We start from the raw sequence: 19,344 nt of genomic DNA, 5'->3' as shown, positions 1-19,344 counted from the left end.
CTGCAGAACCAGAGAACACCTTCATTAGAAATTGCACCTGTGGCATATAGGTCTTGGACTTCCCAGCCTCTACCACCATGAGAAATAATCCACAGGTGCTGGACCTAGCTGTCAGGGCACAATGTTGGGTAGGTCGAGGTTGATGGCACCCACAGTGTCTATTACATGCCCCGCTGAGCACATGCATGCATACGTGACCCCTCAGTGGGGTGATAGCCACCTCCCTGCACCAATGCCCCCAGAAATGAGATGATAACAGTTATGTTCTAAGTAAAGTTTAATAGGGATCTTAGAGGAGGCTCATATTAGGGGAGAGGGTTCACAGGGATGCTGAGATCTGGGGCAGGGACTCCACTGAATACTGAATCTGAAAGCAACAGACCCCAGGGACACTAGTCCCACAGGGTCCTTCTTATGTCTCAGGGGTTAGGGACTGGAGGGATGTGGGTTCTGGGGAAGGTTAGGGAACCCTGCTGAGGTGCTCCAAGTCCTATGAAAGGGTTACACGGGTTTCTAGACATGCAGGACTGAGTTAGGGGAGAGGATCCTGAAATACCCTAGTGGGTAGAGGGTCAGAGGGCCCAGGTTGTTTCACAGAAACAATCAAGAAGCCTCGATTTCATGGAAATCATCCAGATGGCTCCTTGAGGGTAGGGAAGGGGTATCACACCACCCCAAATATTGGGGACTGTTCACCCTCCCGGCAGCCATTTTGGGGTTTTAATGTAAGACCCTAATGGCAGGACATTCCACATACATTATCATGGATTTGCAACATTAGCATACGCTGGCTGTCCCACGGGACGGTGGGGACTGGAAAATCAGTCCAGGTTCTGGGTTTGAGTCCTAAGAGGACAAGCCTGGAGGTGCCACACGGCTCCTCTTCAACAACTGCCGGAGCTGTAGACGAGAAAAGGCAAGGTGAAAAGTGTGGGCGACCGGGAGGAAAGTGGGGAGTCACAGACACCCACGAGTGAGGGACCAGAGAGGAAAAACCTAGCAGAGCAGAGATGAAGGGAAGGGTGTCCCTGGCCTGGGGTCTCAAGACCTTCGGGTCAGCACTGAATCAGAACCAAAGGGTTAAAGCAAGAGTTGGAAATACATTTGAGGTCAGGACCCAGAGTTACGGACAGGAGTTCAAAGGATCCACTGAGAGATCAAAGGGCACATTTAGGTCAAGATTTGGGGTTGAGAGGTCAGGGTTGGAGAACCAGGTCTCATGTGGACAGAAAGGACCAGATACTGACACTGAAGATCACATTTTGAAGTCGGGGTTGGATAAGGGTTGAAGGTCATTTACTGAGATTTGAAGTCACCCTCCAAAGTCAAAACTGGGTCAGCGGAGGGGGTCCCTCTGTGGTCAGGCACAGTACTCACCCTCTCAGGGCCCGGACCTGGTCGCAGCAGGTGGACAGGCTGCTCATTCTCCAGGTTCCTCAGCGTTGGGTCTGCACCGGCTGCCAACAGGTGCCGCACAATAGCCTCTTGGGGTGGCCCAGGGGGCAGGGCAGCTGCCATGTGGAGGGCTGTGTTCCCGTGGGCCTGAAGAGCGGGGGTAGGGTTGATAAGGCTGCAGGCTAAGCTGCCTGAGTTCTCCAAACCACACCTGTTATTCTTCTATATTCGCATGCCACACCCCCCTTCTGTCTGTCTTATGTATTCCCCTTCACCTCCCACCCTCTGTTCCCTCCATGCCCACAGCCCACAGGACCCTCTACCCTACTGCCTTTCTCTCCCACAACCTGCATACCCCAGCCTAGGTCCCCACCTTCATGTTGACAAAGGCCCGCAGGTCTCCCCGGGGCAGCTCCAGCAGCAACTGAACCAGGGTAGGGTTGGCAGCCTGCACGGCCAAGTGCAGAACTGTCTTGTTACTCTTGATCTCCTGTTGGGGGGCAATGGCAGAGGTCAAGGCCAGTCCTCCTCCCATGGAACTCAGGGTTCCTGCAGACCCTACCCAGGGGTGCCCATGTACAGCACTACCTCCAAGGGAGACAGGTAGCAATTCACACCATGTGCAGCACAGAACTGTACCATATATATATATATATATATATATATATATATATATATATATATATATGTATTTTAGTTGTAGTTGGACACAATACCTTTTTTTTTAAATTTATTTTTATGCGGTGCTGAGGATTGAACCCAGTGCCTTGTGTGCTAGACTAGCGCTCTACCACTGAGCCACAACCTCAGCCCCCCAGAACTGTACCTTTTCTATGACTATTTTCCTGTTCAAGTGTTGTTGAGAAACAGGCTCCTTTTCCAATCCCTCAAAGGAACTCTGGCCTGCAGCTACCTGGCTGTCCTGCATTCTGCCTAACACATTAAAGTGCACCTTGTCCCACATAACTGTATTCTATCTACAAGGATAAGAGTCGGTGGCATTAATCAGTGGACTAAGCCTATATCCACTGCAATGTTGAGTTGCTCTCTCCGTATTTTTTTTAATATTTTTTTTTTAGTTGTAGTTGGACACAATACCTTTACTTTTTAAATTTATTTTTATGTGGTGCTGAGGATAGAACCCAGGGCCTTGCACGTGCTAGGCAAGTGCTCTACTGCTGAGCCACAACCCCAGCCCATGCCCTCCATATTTTTTGGGGAAAATAGACATTTTCTAAAAAGAAACTTCATTACCTGCCTTTATGGAATTACTGCACATTTTTAATGAACATCAAAAATTTTAAGTGCTTGTATATGGAAAACAACCTAGTTTGCTCACCAAATTATGATGAGAACACAAAGAGATGGAAGGAGGAGCTCTAAAATAAAAGTAACTTTAAAAAGACATCGTTGTAATATGTGGTTACTAATTACTTTCGTGTGTGTGTGTGTGTGTGTGTGTGTGTGTGTGTGTGTGGTGCTGAGGATTGAACCCAGGGCCTTGTGCATGTGAGGCAAGTACTCTACCAATTGAGCTATATCCCCAGTCCCCTAATTACTTTTAATGAACAAAAAAAGTCACTTTAGAGCCAAAAGGAAATTTGAACACAGCCAGGATTTTTGAGATTATGAGATCACTAATCTTTTAAGGTGTAATAGTGGTACCGGGAAGGGGGAGGCAATTTTTAAAGACACAAAGACTGGGGGTGTAGCTCAATGGTATGTTAGGGAAGGAGCAAGGCCCTGAGCTTTATCCCCAGCACGGTCAAAAAAAAATAAAAATAAAAAAAACAGGAAAGTGGGAGAGTGGATGGCAACACTGGCTATGAGTTGCTGATTACTGATATTGGGTATATGGAATTCATTCTAGTATTCCTACACTTTATCTGTGTTTAAAATTCTTGATTTAAAAAAAATTTTTTAAATATCTGTTTAGTTGTCAATGGACTTTATTTTGTTTATTTATATGTGGTGCTGAGAATCGAACCCAGTGCCTCACACATGCTAGGTAAGCGCTATACCACTGAGTCACAATTCCAGCCAAAAATTGTTTTTAATTAAGTGATATTTCATTCTCTCATCGAGCCTGCAAAGAAGCTTCATGGCAAAGGTGGATAATATGATTTAGAGCTGGGTTTTAGGGTCAGACTCCCTGGGTTCTAATTCTCTCTCTGACACACAAGTTTTAAGACTTCTGATTCCCTGTGCTTCAGTTTCCTTGTCAGTAAAATGGAGAAAGAAATAATAGCACGTGCCTTACAAGGTTCTTGTGAGGATCCAATAAGTTAATATATAAAATTTGGTGCTTGATCACTATTAAGTGCTGGATAAATCTAAGCTAAGATCCGTGACAGTACCCCAAGTTGACAACTAGAGCACAGAGAAGTAACATGTTCAAGGTCACACAGCTAGGGAGTGGCAAACTCAGGCTTTGTTTAGTGTCCCTGGACATCCAGGTGACCCTGTCCCACACACCCTCCTATGGGCCAGCCATCCACAGCCTAGCTCACCTGGCTGGTATGATCTGCACCCATGTGCAGTAACATCTGGACACAATTCAGCCTGTCTCTGGCTTGGGTACTCAGTGTCCGAGGACAGAGGCTGGGTGGGCGCATAGCAACATTGAGGGCCAGGATGGCTGTGTGGAGGGGTGTGAGTCCTGTAGAATGGAGAGAGTAAGGGACCTACAGCTGGGGCACCCACCTCGCCCAGCCTCGCCGCCATGCCAGCCCTGCCCACACACAGCTTACCTTCGAAGTCTCTGGCTTCCAGGTCCACCTGAACACCAGATTTAAACACAGCCTAGGAGGAGGAAAAAGATGTTGTGAAAGGGTCTCCCCAGGCCTCCTAGCCCTGGATCAGGATCTGGGCAACCAATCCACCCCAGACACCTGCCTGGCAGCTAACCATACCGAAAGGACTCCTGGGAGCCCGTAGGTAGCAGCCACGTGCAAGACAGAACGGCCCTGATGATCCGTGGCGTTAGGCTCCGCTCCCAGGTTCAACAGATCCTCCACAATCAGCGGCTGGTTGGCGGCAGCAGCCACCAAAAGAGGGGTCTGCAGGTCATGGGAAAAATCAGTCTGGGCCCCGAGCAATCTCCCCTCTGAGAATCAGGAATCCAGGTTCCCAGCCCTCTCCACCCTCAGACCCAGAAGTCAAGGCCCATACTGCTCCCTTCTCCAGAATCCAGGAATTCCAACCCCCAGCTCTTTCCTCCCCTGTACCCAGAAATCCAGGCCCCTATCCCTCACCTTGCCCTTATGTTCACGGATGTCCAGATGTCCGTACATCTGGAGCACCTCTGCTGCAGCATACGCTGCCCAGCGTAGTCCCCAAGCCGCAAACAGGTGCAGGAGCCTGCAGACAGGTAGGGGGAAGCAATGAGAACAGTCCCCTGCTGACTCAGGAGTGTGCAGATGATCCCCGTTTTCCCCTATACTCACGTGTCTCCCTCCTCATCCTGGGCCAGCAGCTGTTGTGGCCCCAAAGCCAGCATATGAGCTCGGGCTGTCTCCAAGGATGGTCCAGTGGATGGGAGCAATGGTGGGGGTACTGAGAGGGGCCCAGAAACTCTCCAGGATTCTGCCTGTGACAGGGAAGGTTCTGCATAGAGCCGTGTGTTCAGGGGGTCCTGAAGGGGTAGGGACAGTCAGTCAGTTAAGAATTCCCCCTTCCCAGCCCGCCACACATACATATACACAGCCTCTGGTCAAGTGGCTAGGGCTGGGAACCCCGTCTATGCCAAGTGACCTTGAACCTTTGGGCCTGTTTTGCCCGTCTGGGGAATGGGATTTTAATCCCATTCCATAGTTCAGAATACTGCACAAGGGCAACTGGGAAGTTTTAGAAGCCCTTCAGCATCCTTCCTCATTCTGTATCTCACCTCCATCCCTAGGGAAAATGCACACGATCGCCCTGAGTCCGAGGGCTGGTAGAACTCAGGATTCAGGAACCCTTCAGCAGCAGAAGCAGGGTAAGAGCAGGGGCTGTCTGTATAGGCAGCATGTGTGTTGGGGTCCCAGTCTGGAAAGCTTGTCGGGGGTGCCAGGGTGCCAATTCCAGAACCCACAGTCTCCTGGATTGTTGGGAAGTGAGTATGGCCTGTATGTGAGAGGAGGGCAGGTGGGGCCTGGTTACCAGAGCTTGGGGGAGTCACAGTCAGGGAAGGAGGAGCCTGAGTCACAAGGTGCTCAGACAAGGATTTCTGGGACACTGAGGGGCTGGGGCCTAGGATCCTGGAATACCCAGGGGCAAACTGGAACCTGGATTTGTGGGGTCCTCACAAGGTGGAAGCCTGGGGCCCACGTGCATAGATGATTGGGATCCAAAGAAACTAGATCAAATTTCTAGTAAGTCCCAGACAAAATGTGAACCTGAACCCTCTGTTCCCTAAAATTCTGAGAGTTGGGGTGTCTGAGGGCCTGAGGGAGGCTGGGGCTGGGAGCTCAGGGAACCAGATGAGTTTCCAGACTTACCAGCTTCGGCCTCATTCACAGATGGCGTCAGGGGCTGGGTCAGGGGAGGGGAGAACTGAATCTGTAGAGACATAAGCAAAAAGGAACAAGGGAGAATTAATTTGCCAGATTTCTCGGCATTTGTTTCCAACCTCTAGGGCATCAGAGTCAGAACTATAACTCTTATCAGTTCTGAGGGCGCAACAAGCACATGGCCTCTTGAGATTTGCTCCCCCCCCCTTTTTTTTTTCTTTCATTGTACTAGGAATTTAACCCAGGGCGCTTTACCATTGAGCTACATTCCCAACCCTTTTTTATTTTTTATTTTTATTTTTTAATTTTTGAGACAGGGTCACGCTAATTTGCTGAGGCTAGCCTCCAACTTGCAGTCCTTCTGCCTCAGCCTCCGGAGTGGCTGATTACAGGCGAGCGGCACCGCGCCCAGCGAGAGCTGTCTTTTGAAGTGCTTCTCAGGCCTCACCGGTACAGCACCAGCGTCAGGCTGCTGCTGGCGACGCCTCTGTTCTTCCAGGAGTTTCTTCACCGTCTGTGTTGGGCAGTGGCTGCGCTCATTTCGGCTCACTGGTTGGGGAGGAGAGAAGGAAGTCATCAGGGGTCCTTAAGTCATCTAAATGCACTCAGAGCGGGGGAGGAGTGGATGTGGGCACCCATCTCGCCCTCCCGCGAGCGGAAAAACTGGCACACAGATGCCGCCTGAGAACTCCAAAGCCAATAGAAGATTTTAAGTGCGGTGCCCGCCTCCGCCGTTTCCTTCTCTTTGCTCCGCACTTTCCCGCTGACCCAACTTTCCACCAGCGTCGTGGAAACTGAGGAAGGGGAGGGGGGAGAGCACCCCTCTACTTCTGTGAAAAATCCCACCCCCAGATCTCCAGTTCTGAGGCCTGGGGTAGGGGAAACGTCGCCAGCCACCATTCCCCAGAGACGCACAACCGGGTTCCCATGAAGCTGACGTTCTTTTACTGTTCCCCAGGAAACCAAGCGTCCGAGCCCCCAAGTTCCCTCCCCCAAGGAATCACGAGCAAGTAGCACCCCCCCCCGCCAGCTCCCCAGAATCCAGAGGTCCGGAGCCTCCAGCTCCACCTCTTCAGAACCTGGAGTCCAAGGTCCCCCCGCTCCAGGACGCGGGGGTCCAAGCCCTCAGCCCCCTCCTCTCCAGGACCGGGGAGTCCAGGTTTTCAGACTCCTCCTTTCTGTCACCCGGGAAGACCAGCCCTTCCACTACAACCTGCCGAGCTTGGGTTCCGGCGACAGAAGGGTTAAGCTGGCGTGGAGCAGATTCGGAAACCGCCCAGACACTGCACGCTAACGTCACGGCGCTCGCGCAAGGGAATCTTCCATCTCCGCCTTCCGCTCCCGCCCCGCGCCGCAGGTGTCCGGCTCAAAGGCGGGGCGCGCAGCCAAGCGTGGCACTCCTGGAATCCCCGCACGCGGGGAATTCCTGCCCAGCTAGGGGACCTGGGCCGGTGGCGCTCTGGGAAACCCCAAGGAGGGGCAGGGTCGCTGCCAGTGTGGACCCTGCGCCCAGGTGCCGGACCTTCGCCACTAAGATCAGCGGCAGATTTTAAACAACCACGCCCCCAAGAGCTCGCTGCAGCGGGTCCTTCTGGGGAAAGGAGTCCGGGCCACCATCCCTCTCCTTCCACAGGACATAGTAGTCTGGCCTCCCAGCTCTCGCACCGCCGAGAACCAGGATTCTGGATCTCCAGTCCCCAGCGCTCCCAAAACCCAGGAGTGCAGAATCCTGGCACTCCTCCATCCCGAGCCGGGGGTCGGACCCCCTGCTACCCTCAAACACTGGGTACTCGATCTCAGAGCCCAGATCTTGGGGCTCCAGCTCTGTCCCTCAAGGACCCCAAAGTCCAGACCTCAGGCTGTCACTCTCTTAAGAGCCGAGGTACCTCACCATCCCCCCCCCATCTAGTACCTCGGGGATTCCGTGGCGCGGATTGTGGGCCCCCAGGGCCGCGGCCTCGGCGCTGCGCCAGCCTCGCTGTTTCCCTCGGAGCCGCCGTCGGGTCCCCGATCTTGAATAGGGTCCCCGCGAGTTTTTAAATTAGGGTTCTGGCACCGCCCAGTGCAGGGCAGGGCCCCGCCCTCAGCCCTGGGAGTCCCCACGTCACACCCCAGCAAACTCAGTTTCTAAATGGGCGGGGCTGAGTCAAACAAGTCTCCCCAGAAAAAGGGAGTTGGGGGTTAGATCTTTGGCCTGAAGGAGCCTGATACCAAACTCAAGGAGAAGGGTGACACTCGGGACCTAGACTCCTGAGTCTGTCCAAAGGGAATCAGGAATCCGGAGAGGTCCAGAGCCTCCAGCTAGAGACCTTGACTAGAGACCTTGCTAGAGACCTTGCTAGAGACCTTGACTTTGAGGCTCTGGGGTGGACGGAGTAGTATTACTGGGTCCTGCGGGGAGAGGGGCCAGGGGATTGGACTTCTGGTCTGTAGGGAGGAAAGATAAGGCTCAAATCTCTCGCTCTTTCCCACATGGCCTCCGAAGTCATTTATTCTTTCATCATTTTAATAATTTGTTGTCCCGGGGAAGCGCCTTGCTGGGTGCTGTGGTACAAGTGAGAACTGAACAGGCAGGAATTCCCAGCCCTCAAGTCATTCCAGAGGGAGGAGATTCTCACTTCCCATTTGGTGGCCATTCTCAACACTGACAACAGTGACCAAATTTCTCCTCTGCTTTCAAGTCTCGGCTCTCTCGTGGGTCTCCCCCGTCTCTTGCTCCTCCTCCTCCCATTTCCCTGGCCGGTTTGTCCCCTTCTCCCATTCTCTCTCTGTGTGTGTGGAAGGGGCCCCTGTGTGGGGTTATCATCTGTCTGTGCTCACTTCTTTGGTGATGTCATCCAGCCTCGTGGCTTTAAATACCAACTTTAGGCCATCAACCCCTGAACTGACATCCCCAGACCAGACTTGTCCCCTGAATTCATAAATGCAGCTTTGAGCATTCTACATTTCCACAGGGAGCTGTGTCAGACATTTTCCAACTCTGTATGCCTGAAACTCAGCGCTTGCCTCCCAAACCAGCTTCTGCCACTTCCCTCTCCATCCACACTCCATCTTTTCAATGACTCAGGCCAGAAACTTTGGTCATCCTGGATCCCTCTTGCCTACACACTTACATCCACTCCACCAGCAAATGTTGGCTGTACCTCTAAAATATTTCCAGAATCTCCCTAGATGATCATAGCAGCTTTCCTGGGCTCTCTGACCCTCCCCCAAAATTTGTTCCCCAAAGAGTCATAAAGACACCCACGCATACACACATACACAGGAAGTAAGTGGCCTTCCCACCATCAGGGTGACATCCGCTATAGCTACCTCTCTACTCCCCCACTGTTCCTCAGGACTTCTCTGGACCACAGCCAGATCCCTTCAGCCCCCAGTCCACCATGACCCCTCCAGGCCACATACTGCTCCTGCTTTTGCTCCCAGGTGAAGCCAGGGGCTATGGGGGGGGGGTGGTGGCAGGCAAAGGACTTGTGGGAAGGGTGACATCTGAAGGCAGGGTGGTGAGGGCAGGCCCTTCTGCCTGCGCCCTTTCTCTTCTTGGAGATCATTCTGCATTAGGGCTGGGCCTTGGCAGGGAGGGAGGGAGGAGGGGAGCTCCGGAGTGGCTGGTGGCCTGTTAACCTCCCCTTGTCATCGGTAGTCACTGCTTCTACTTCCCATTTTCTGTCTCTCTGTGTCCCTGGGAGCTTCCCTCTTCACTTGGCCCTCTTTCCCATTCTGTCCCTCCAGAGTGGAGGTTCCTTCTCAGGACATCAGCTTCCCCTCAGCCCTGCTCTGGGGCCACCTCACCCACCTCCCCTGTCCTTCCACAGCTGCTGCTGCCCAGATGTCCACAGGTGAGCCATCGCGCCCTACCTTTGACCCTGGAACTTCAGGTACTGCTTCCAGCTCTAAAGCCTGGCCTGAGAGTCCTAGAATGCCCCACCTCCATGGCTCTGTGGTCACCAGCTCACGTCCTCTCCCCAACTCTGACTCCCCAGAGGATCTGCAACCCTCTCCAGGTCCCATCCTGCCCCCTTCACCACCATTCCCTGAGCCCCAGGGGAAAAGAGGACCCCAGCCTCCCTTAGTCTGTGGCCTATGTGCCCACTGCACAGTCTCCCTGGAATCCTGGGACACTGCTGCTGCTGGGGATCTCCATCTTTCCTTCTCCATGCACCACCTGGGATCCACGCCCCCTCACAGGGGACTTCCTCTTCTCCCTGTGGCCAAAGCACAGCCCCAGGGAACCAGGACCCCCCCAGCCACTTTCTTGTCTGGGCCCCACCCTCCAGGTTCCTGTTCCGGATGTGGGCCCCTCTCCCCACTTCTCCTGGCGGGCCTGGTGGCTGCAGATGCCATCATGTCACTGATAATTGTGGGGGTGGTGTTGGTGTGTGCCCGCCCACGCCCAGGACGTAGGCTCAACCATGGTAAGGGCGGGGCCTGGAGGGGCGGTGGCCTCCCAAGAGAGGGGTCCCAAGGAGGGGGCCCCGGGGGAAGCCCTGGAGGAGGTGCTGGGGAAACCCTGGGGGAGGGGTCTGGGGGAATCCCTGAGGAAACCCCTAAGGCAGGGGGTCCCCAGGAAGGTGGAGATGTGGGGTGGGTGGTGGGTGGTCAGGCTTCATGCTTTCTCTCCCCCACCCCCAGAAAATGACAAAATCTACATCAATGTGCCTGGTAGAGGCTGACCTCCTGTAACCTCAACCTTTGACTTCTGACCCTCTCATCCTGAATCGTGTGTGATGGCACAGGAACATGTACACCACCCCCACCCTTTTGGATTGAATAAAGCGGTTCAAATATCTCTGGTTTGATTCTTCTCCAAAGAACCTTAGAATTCCCCCAAACTCCCCTCACTTAGCTGTTTCTGTGTTCAAGACCCTTCTCAGGACTCTGCAAATCCCCAATCCTTTAACCCAAGGGTCCGGCATAACTCAACAATATTTTTGTGCTCTATTGTTTATTTGGGAATGTTAGTGGGGAGAGGTCTAAAATCCCAGGGAGGACTCTCCATGGAACTGTTTCCTAGTAGGAGTAGGAATGACGAGCTGGGTGGGCAACAGAGGTGACTGGATCCAGATATGGGTCGTTGACTAGGCTCATTTGTAATACTGCCTCTGTGTGTTGAGGTCACTGTAGACATCTGACCTCTGACCCTGGAGCTCCTAAAAGGAATGAAGGACATTAGTGGAAGGGGTTCACCAAATAAATTTCAAACAAAATCCAGACTTCTCCTAATGGTCTTCAAGTCCCCTGTCCCCCCTACCACCCCCGAAACTTCTTCAAACATGGCGGTGGAAGAGATCTGGATTTTATTCACCTGAATTCAGCATCCACCTTTCCTTGACTCACCATTATGCCCAGCCAGCCCCAGGGCCTTTGCATGTGCTATGATGCCCTCTGCCTGGAACACCAGTTCTGTAGACCTTCAGTCTCTTTCTCCCTCTTCAAGTCTCAGCTCTCAATTTCCCCATCTATAGTTTCTTTCTCCCAAACCCCACTCATTATCACACAGCCTGCTCTATTTTCTTCATGGTGCCTCTCCAAAATTATTTTGTTAATTTGCTTCAAGTCCATCTCCCCAGCTAGGATGTAAATTCTGCTATATATGTAGGTGCTCAACAAATCCACTGAAGGAATAAATAGACCAGGGTAACGCTTTGCCTAAAATTTCACTGCTATCAATAACAGGAAAGCTTTCTCAGTCTTCAGGACCTCACAGAACCAATTTGAGATTTTTACACTTTGCAAAGAAACATTCAATCTACAAGTGAAGCAAGCCAACAAAGCTGATTACGGATAATAAATTGGCTCACAAATAAGAGGTGTCTGTGGTCCCAGGGGGCAGGCCTTAGGTAGAATCCCTGAACTCATATACCAATAACCGGCCTCCTGTGTGCATTTTTCTAAGGACAGGAAGGTCTCAGGATCTCATGACCCCCCTAAAGGATTAAGAAGGAGCCTTAGCAGAAGGAGAACTAGAGAGATACCTCTGTCTACATCACTTGAAGTGCCTCTGGGTTATACGCATGGCTTTGTATTTTTGTGGGTGGATTTTTCTGAAGAGTCTCTAGCTTTGATTACTTCTCAAAAGAATTTAGGGTTCCCATTCCTCAAATTCTAAGATTCCTCTCTTTTGAGTCACTAAACTAGGGCTGAATTCCATTCTTTGTCCTACTGAGGGCTTCTTCTAGCCCTCTCCTAGGGCTAAGCTTTTTCCAGAACAATTTGGGGCCTCATAAGGCTTGTTTTTGATCTTACAAAGGCAAGACACCCCTTTATTTCTGCTCCACACATTTTAAGCTAAGCTTAAGGTTGCAGTTTATCACCGAGTGTGCTTTTGGACTGATGTCCCATTTGCCTTCTAGTTATGGGGCAGCACCTGGGAAAGGGGCATTAGGGTCCTCAGGAGGACATGGGGGTGTCCATAATCCAGATGCCCACAGGAATGGGCAGGAGAAAGATGTGGGAATGAATCTGGTTTTCTTACCTGATAAGGTGACTCCATCTCAGTGATGTGCTGTTTCTGGGTCCCTGCAGAGGGACAAAGGGGTGACACAGGGTGCAAAGATGGACAGGATAGTAAACTAGGACCATTTTTTTGTTTTTGTTTTTGATAATGGGACTTAAATCCAGGGTTGCTTTCCCACGGAACTACATCCCCAGCCCTTTTTTATTTTTTATTTTGAGACAGTGTCTTGCTAAGTGGCCTGGGCTAGCCTTGAATTTGCCATCCTCAGCCCCCAAGTCACCGAGCTTACAGGTGTGCACCACCACACCCAGCCATATTGCTGTCTTAAAATCAGCCCTTCTACCTCCAGCCCTTTGGATGTTTGTGACCTGGGAGCTTACACCCCACCACCAGTGTCACCCTTACAGTGTCCCAGACCATCTCTTGCCAGCCCCACTCACCTGCTGCAGTTCCTCGTCCCCGAGGGACAAGCCGACCTAGTGAGTACACGGCCAGGGCGATGAGCAGGGTCAGCACCAGGTCCCCCAGCACGATCCCCGCCAGCACGCCGGCGCTCACTGGGGAGCAGTTGCATTCTGGGAATATGGCACATGGGTGAGGGGAGGTCTATGTGCTTTGGGAATTAGGGGGTGGGTGTCAGCAGGGGGGAGTTTGAATGGATTGGGGAAGGGTCTTTGGGAGGGAGGGAGAGGGACTGCAGGGTCTAGGCCTACCATTCTGAGCCTGGACAGGACTGAGACCTGAGAAGGGAAAAAGAGGTAAACTGAGGCACAGGGTTATGGCTGGTACTGGGCCTTAGAAGCCAGAAAAAGCAGAAAGTAGTATCTGGTGGGACCTGGGAGGGGACTAGCGCCAAGGCTTAGATGCCATGTGACTTCTCTGCCCGTTTGTCCTGTTGCAACACCCTTAGATGATCCTCTCCCCCCACCCCAGCCGAATCTTGGAGGCTCAGATTTGGAGACCCAGAGGAGGACCTGCTTCCACCCAACCTCCCCTCTGGTTCTCACCAGAACCACACTGCCCTGCCGCTAGCTGAACCCGGGGCCTCAGGACACAGCTGCAGAAGCCCCCAACTCACCAGCCACAGTCAGGAGGAGAAGGATCAGGAGCCGCCACGAGGGATCCAGGTCCCCCATGACTCCTGGACACTGCCGGACACCACAGTCCAGGGGCCAGTGGGATGCGCCGTGGCTTCCAACCAAGTGAAGGAGGAAGTCAGAGGTGGGTGGTGCAGCGGGAGGAGGGGACAATAGGGGAGGAGGAAGGACAGACAGAGATAGCACCAGAAAGAATCAGGCGCAGGGCCTGCGCAGCACGCAGTACCTAACAGCTGCACGTGAAGGGCGAAGGATACCTGAGTCAGCTCTTGACCCCCATCACCAGTCAGGGGTCAGCAGCCTTGTATCAGGAGGGTCACTCCTGAGTATAAGTGAAGCCAGTCTGCCTCTTCCTGGCCAGGCAGCCTTGAGCATCATCAGCCTCTAGGCCTCACTTGTAAGACTAGGAGGAAAACAGTGCCTAATTGTGGGGTTGTTGTAGGGGACTCAATGAATTAACGTTCTTAAAACAGGGTCTGGCACCTGTCAGCTATAATTATTTGATAATCAGACCCCTTTGGAGGGGGATGTCCTGAGGACCAATTCCAGGATCCTGTGCGTTCTAGGCAAGCTCTCCACCACAGGGCTACCTCCCCAGCCCTGGTAATCAGACTCTTGTGCTGTGCATAGAATATTGAGAGCCTCAGCATCTAGGCACCATGACATATGGTACTCTGTCCCAAGTGTTAAATCATTTAATCCCCACAAACTTCCTCTGAGGTCGATGCTCTTATTCCCATTTTACAGAGAGGTAAAGACGCTTGCCTAAGTTCACACGGTAAATAAAAGTGAAAACCGAACGCACGACAGCGATGTTAAGTCTTAGGGGAAAGAAAAAAGAGACGAAAGATGGAGAAGGAAAAAATGATGGCAAAGAAGAGAGAGAAAGTAAGAATTAGTGTCACAGAAACCACACCACAGAGACAGGATTGGGTTTAGGTGAGATGGGGGAGGGCAACGTGGTGACCACTGAGCAGGGCTGGGCTGCCTGCCTGAGGAGGAAGTGGCTGGGAACAGGGACTGAGGGAGGGCACCCAGGAGGAGTCAGGGACTTCTCTCTCCCAGTGGGAGCTGAGGCAGGGGCAGGAGAAGGAGGAACCTGAGGTCAGGGTGCTGGGGGTGAGCCAGCTGCAGGAAGCCCCCTCCCCCGTCCTCACGTCACACCCCAGCACTCCCAGGCCTGGGTGCAGGAGAGAAAAGGGGAAGCTGGGTGCTGGTCATGGGGCAGACGCTGAGTGCCAGCAGGGGAGGGTTGGGGAGTTGGGGGCTGCTGGAGGGTCAGGGCAAGGCTGGCGCTATGCTGGCTGCTCACGGCTGCCCCTAGGTCTGGCCAAGTCTGATCCCTAAAGAACCCAGAACCTTCCCATTAGGTATAGAGCAAGCCTGGAGGAAGAGACCCTGTGCCCTCCTCCCTACCCCACCCCCACCCCAGAGCAAAGGGAGCCAGCAGGGTAACCAGGGCCCTCACCTGACAGGTGTTCCCAGGCTCCCTCTGGCTGTGGGTGGGAGCAGGAAGTGGGGCGAGCAGCCTGCTGCGGTGGTCCGGGTTTTGTAACATCTCTTAGAATGCCTGGCACAACTGCAAGGGCTCAAGAAATGTTAATTACCATCCTCATTATTGATATTGGTGTTAGTACGGCCCCGTATTGAGTTCTGGGCTTGATAAAAACCCTCCCTCAGCCCTTCAGCATCAGCCTCCTGACCCACCCTCCAACTCCAGCCAGGCCTGGGCTGTCCCCAGAAGATATCTAGTCTGACAGTCGGGACACTCAGGCACCATCCAGTCAGAACAAACGCGGCCTGTGGGCTGGGCTGAAGTCCTGGAGTCCCTTTTTAGTGTGAAGTTCAAGGGGGTCCCAAGGGGATTGGAGTGATGCAGACATTTTTTTAAAAAATATTTATTTTTTAAGTGTAGATGGACACAACACAATGCCTTTATTTTTATGTGGTGCTGAGGATCAAACCCGGATCCCGCCCGTGCTAAGCAAGCCACAATCCCAGCCCCTGATGCAGACATTTATAAGACATGAGTTAACAGTATCTTTATCAGAAAGAAGTGAAATACCTCCATGTTTTTGCAGTGGATGCAGGTGTGCTGGCGTAGAGCACAGAACGCAGTGGCCTGGGCTGGTCTCTGGGCCTGATTGGCAGATAAGATTCCCCCTTTGGGTGAAGGAAGATAAAATGGATGGTATCCCCACTGTCTGGACTCTGCCTCCAAAGATGCTGGGCTGAGGAAGCTGGACTGAAGGTCTCCACACAAGACCTGCAAAGTGGCCCAACCTGTCCTGGCAGCAGGCCAAGAGTGGGCGGAGGCCAAAGTCAACTTTCCTGGAAATCAGGCAGTGACCTCTGTGGAAGCTGCTGTTGTCCTCCCCAACAGCCAGAGGAAGCTTTTTGAAATATCAGACCAACAGGCCTGAGGTGGTGGCTCAACGGGACAGAGCCACCTAACATACTTTAGGCCCTGGGTTCCATCCCCAGCACTGCAAAAAATAAAAATCAGACAAATATTCTAATTCTAAAAAATGGCCCTAAGAGCTGGGCATGGTGGAATATGCCTGGAATCCCAGTGCAAGATCAGCCTGGGCAACTAGTGAGACCCTGTCTCAAAATAAATAAAATAAATGAAAAGGGCTAAGGGTATGGCCTAGTGGTAAAGCAATGCTGGGTTCAATCTCCAGTACCCACCTCCCAAAAAAAAATTGTCCCACGGTTTTTTGAACACTTAACCGAAGAAGAGACACATATGGCCACTACTGAGCATGAGGAAAAGTATGCGGCATCATTAGTCATTAGGGAAATATAAATGAAAACCACAAGGAGACATCACCATGCACCCGCTGAAATGACTAATTAAAGATATTGACCCTTTCAAGTGTCATTCAGAGACGTGGAGCAATTGGAAATCTCATACACTGCTGGTGGAAACATGAGATTAGAGCAACTGCTTTGGTAGTTTCTTAAGTATTCACCTACCCAGCTTCCAGCAAACCCACCACTAGTTATTTACCCATGAGAAATAAAGCCATATACACATCAATGTGTGTAAGGTCTATAGTATTTCTCCCCTGCCTGTCCCTCCTGTCTCTCTCCCCCTCACTGACTACACTATTGCCTGACTCACTTACTACCCCGCCCTCCCGGCTGCTTCTCAAATAAGTCAAGTTCATTCTCACCCCAGGGCCTTTGTACTTGCTACCACTGCTGTTCTGTGAGTTGAGTGTCTCCTCTAAAACTCATGTTGCCTTTGGAACAGCATTAAGGGGCAGGGGCTTGGGCAACTTAGGGAGACCTTATCTCAAAATAAAATAATAAGAAGAAGAAGAAGAACTGGGGATGTGGCTCAGTGGTAAAGCACCCCTGGGTTCTATTCCCAGTACCATGAACAAAAACAAAAAAAGAGGTGAGATCTTAAATGGATAGATGCTTCATCAAGGAAGTAAGTGTCTCATAAAAAGGATAAATTCCTTCAATTTCCTCTGCCTGGCATGTGATAGCCTGCCCTGCTGCCATTTTATGACTCAGCAAGCAGGCTCGCTCCTGATGCCAGCCCCAAGCTGCCAGACTTCCCAGCCTCCAGAGCCCAGAGCCAAATCAACTTCTCTTGTTTACAAATTCCCCAGTCTGCGGTATCCTGCCACAGCGGCAGAAAGTGGACTGACACCCTGCCTGCAATGCTTTTTCCAAAGTCTTTGCATCCTCAGGTCTCAGCTCAAATGTCAAGTTCACAGAGGCCTCTCCTGACCGCCACTGCTAAAGTCACCCCACCACCCTCAGTTTCATTTTCGCCCTGGTATTTGTCAAACCCTTAATTCTCTGATTTATGAGTTCCTTTTTTTTTTTTCCATCTGCCATTTCTTCTAGAATGGAAACTCCATGAGAACAGGGACCCTTTTGTCCTATTCACTGTTGTATCCCCCAACACCCCAATCTTTGGCTATGGAACTAAATGACAGCAATAGATGGTTGAATTAAACCCTGCTCCTTGTCTCTGCAGGAGTCTAAGGGTATCCCAGACCTGTGCATGGTACCTTCTTGATTTTATCACTTGACAAATAAAAATGCTACTGTCTCAAATACTCTATGATATCATTTATATGTGCTGCTCAGAGTGGTCAGAGTCCGAGAAATTAGGATGCTGGTTGTTAGGGCTAAAGTGGAGGGAGGAATGAGAAATTCATGTTTTGGTTTTATTTATTTTTTTATAAATGTACCTATTTATTTAGTTTTTAATACTAGGGTTGGAACCAGGGACACTATCACTGAGCCCAGACCACTGAGCTGAGCTACATCCCAGATCCTGTCCTTTTCTTTTCTTTCTTTCTTTCTTTCTTTCTTTCTTTCTTTCTTTCTTTCTTTCTTTCTTTCGTTCTTTCTTTCTTTCTTTCTTTTTTCTTTTCTTTTCTTTTTTTTTTTTTAGCCAAGATTTCACTGAATTGCCTAAGCTGGCCTCAAATTTATGATCCTCCTGTCTTAACCTCCTGTGTAGGTGGGATTACAGGTGCACACCACTGCACCTGGCGGAATCAGTGTTTAATGAGTGTCTTAGTCCACTTTGGGACGCTATAACAAAACACCTGATGAAATTTATAAAGAAAATAGATTTATTTTCTACTGTTCTGGAGGCTGGAGAGTTCAAGTTCAAGGGTCCCGCATCAGGCGGAGGACTTCTTGTGCATTATCCCATGCCAGAAGGCAGAAGGGCAAGACATTTGAGAGAGAAAGAACATGCAGGAGAGGACCTAATTTACTTTGTTTTGTTTGTAGTTCTACGGATTGAACCCAGGGTCTCCTGCATGTCAGGAAAGTGCTCTACCACTGAGCCATGTATGTCCCCAGCCCCATAATTTACTTTTATAACAAAACTGCTGTTGTAATAACAGACCCACTTCTGAGAGAACTGCAAAAAACCATTAATCCTCTCTCTCTCTCTCTCTCTCTCTCTCTCTCTCTCTCTCTCTCTCTCCTGTTTTTGTTTATTTTGTTTTGTTTTTTCGTTTATTTTTTGTACCAGGGATTGAGCCCAAGGGCGCTTTACCACGCCCACCTTTTAAAATATAATTTATTTTAGAGACAGGGTCTCACTGAGTTGCCTAGGGATTTGTTAAATTGCTGAGGCTGGCTTTGAAACCCCAAACCTCCTGCCTCAGCCTCCTGAGCTGCTGGGGTTACAGGTGTGCACCACCACACCTAGCCACTAATCATATCTTATAGGTTGAACCTCTCAATATTCTTGCATTAGGGATTCAATTTCCAACGCATGAACTTCAGGCACATATTCAAACCATAGCAATGGTTATAAAATTTCAGTTTAAGAAGATGAAAAGAATTATGGAGATGGATAGTGGTGATGTTGTATAACACTGGAAATACATTAAATACCACCATACTGAATGCTTACTGATTAAGATAGAAAATTATATATATTATGTGAATTTTAATACAATAAAAAAATGAAAATTAAAAAAAATATTCTAGTGTCCTCCAATATCCTCTTGCTTCTTCTGCCATGGAATTTTTATCAGGACTTAGGCCACTAGACAAGGCTATATCTCCCAACTTCATTTGCATCTAGAGTGATCACATGGCTTCATTCTGGTTGACAGACAGTGTGCGAAGTGAGGTAAGTCATTTGTAGGTCATATCTTTGAAAGAGTGTACATTAACTCCTCTTCTTTGATTTTTTCCACTTGCAGAAACCTGAATGTGTGAGGGGTCCTCTTGGAACAAACAGATGAGAGCAACACCATAGAATGAGAGAGAAGCAGGCCCTTCGTCTTGGAGGGGCCACACCAACCCTAGACTAGTAACTTCTACCTTGTTTAAGCCTTTTGTGGCAGGTGGTCTCCAAAGATGGTCACCAAGAACCCCTCTCTCCCAACACGCACATGTTGTCCCTCTC

At 50.8% G+C, this 19,344-nt stretch overlaps 3 protein-coding genes across 4 annotated transcripts; 1 reads left to right on the top strand and 2 right to left on the bottom strand.

Annotated features, from left to right (window-relative positions):
• Positions 1–294: 294 nt before the first annotated feature.
• NFKBID (NFKB inhibitor delta) lies at positions 295–6,904 on the bottom strand. The gene is made up of 11 exons (XM_081275686.1): positions 6,334–6,904; positions 5,874–5,934; positions 5,282–5,499; positions 4,842–5,029; positions 4,650–4,755; positions 4,308–4,454; positions 4,146–4,197; positions 3,906–4,054; positions 1,769–1,885; positions 1,378–1,542; positions 295–900 (listed from the first exon to the last, which is right to left on the bottom strand). The coding sequence occupies exons 1-11, from the start codon at positions 6,460–6,462 to the stop codon at positions 847–849; spliced, it is 1,386 nt and encodes a 461-aa protein (XP_081131812.1). The 5' UTR covers positions 6,463–6,904; the 3' UTR covers positions 295–846.
• Positions 6,905–7,420: 516 nt separating this feature from the next.
• HCST (hematopoietic cell signal transducer) lies at positions 7,421–10,674 on the top strand. Of its 2 annotated transcripts, XM_081275688.1 has the most exons (5): positions 7,421–7,767; positions 9,224–9,311; positions 9,701–9,763; positions 10,163–10,300; positions 10,518–10,674. In XM_081275688.1, the coding sequence occupies exons 2-5, from the start codon at positions 9,269–9,271 to the stop codon at positions 10,556–10,558; spliced, it is 285 nt and encodes a 94-aa protein (XP_081131814.1). In that variant the 5' UTR covers positions 7,421–7,767; positions 9,224–9,268; the 3' UTR covers positions 10,559–10,674. The 2 variants fall into 2 exon arrangements, with proteins under 2 accessions (XP_081131814.1, XP_081131813.1); XM_081275687.1 differs by lacking the exon at positions 7,421–7,767 and having other exon boundaries at positions 9,173–9,311; positions 9,701–9,724.
• A 139-nt stretch (positions 10,675–10,813) lies between these two features.
• On the bottom strand, positions 10,814–13,552 carry TYROBP (transmembrane immune signaling adaptor TYROBP). Its single transcript, XM_081275652.1, has 5 exons — positions 13,421–13,552; positions 13,056–13,082; positions 12,783–12,917; positions 12,361–12,404; positions 10,814–11,035 (listed from the first exon to the last, which is right to left on the bottom strand). The coding sequence occupies exons 1-5, from the start codon at positions 13,476–13,478 to the stop codon at positions 10,970–10,972; spliced, it is 330 nt and encodes a 109-aa protein (XP_081131778.1). The 5' UTR covers positions 13,479–13,552; the 3' UTR covers positions 10,814–10,969.
• Between the last annotated feature and the right edge of the window lie 5,792 nt (positions 13,553–19,344).

Source organism: Spermophilus citellus (genome assembly GCF_964194105.1).
Source record: "Spermophilus citellus genome assembly, chromosome: 18".
NCBI lineage: Eukaryota > Metazoa > Chordata > Mammalia > Rodentia > Sciuridae > Spermophilus > Spermophilus citellus.
Note: the sequence above shows the minus strand (reverse complement) of the source record. Positions and strands in the feature narration are given on the sequence as shown.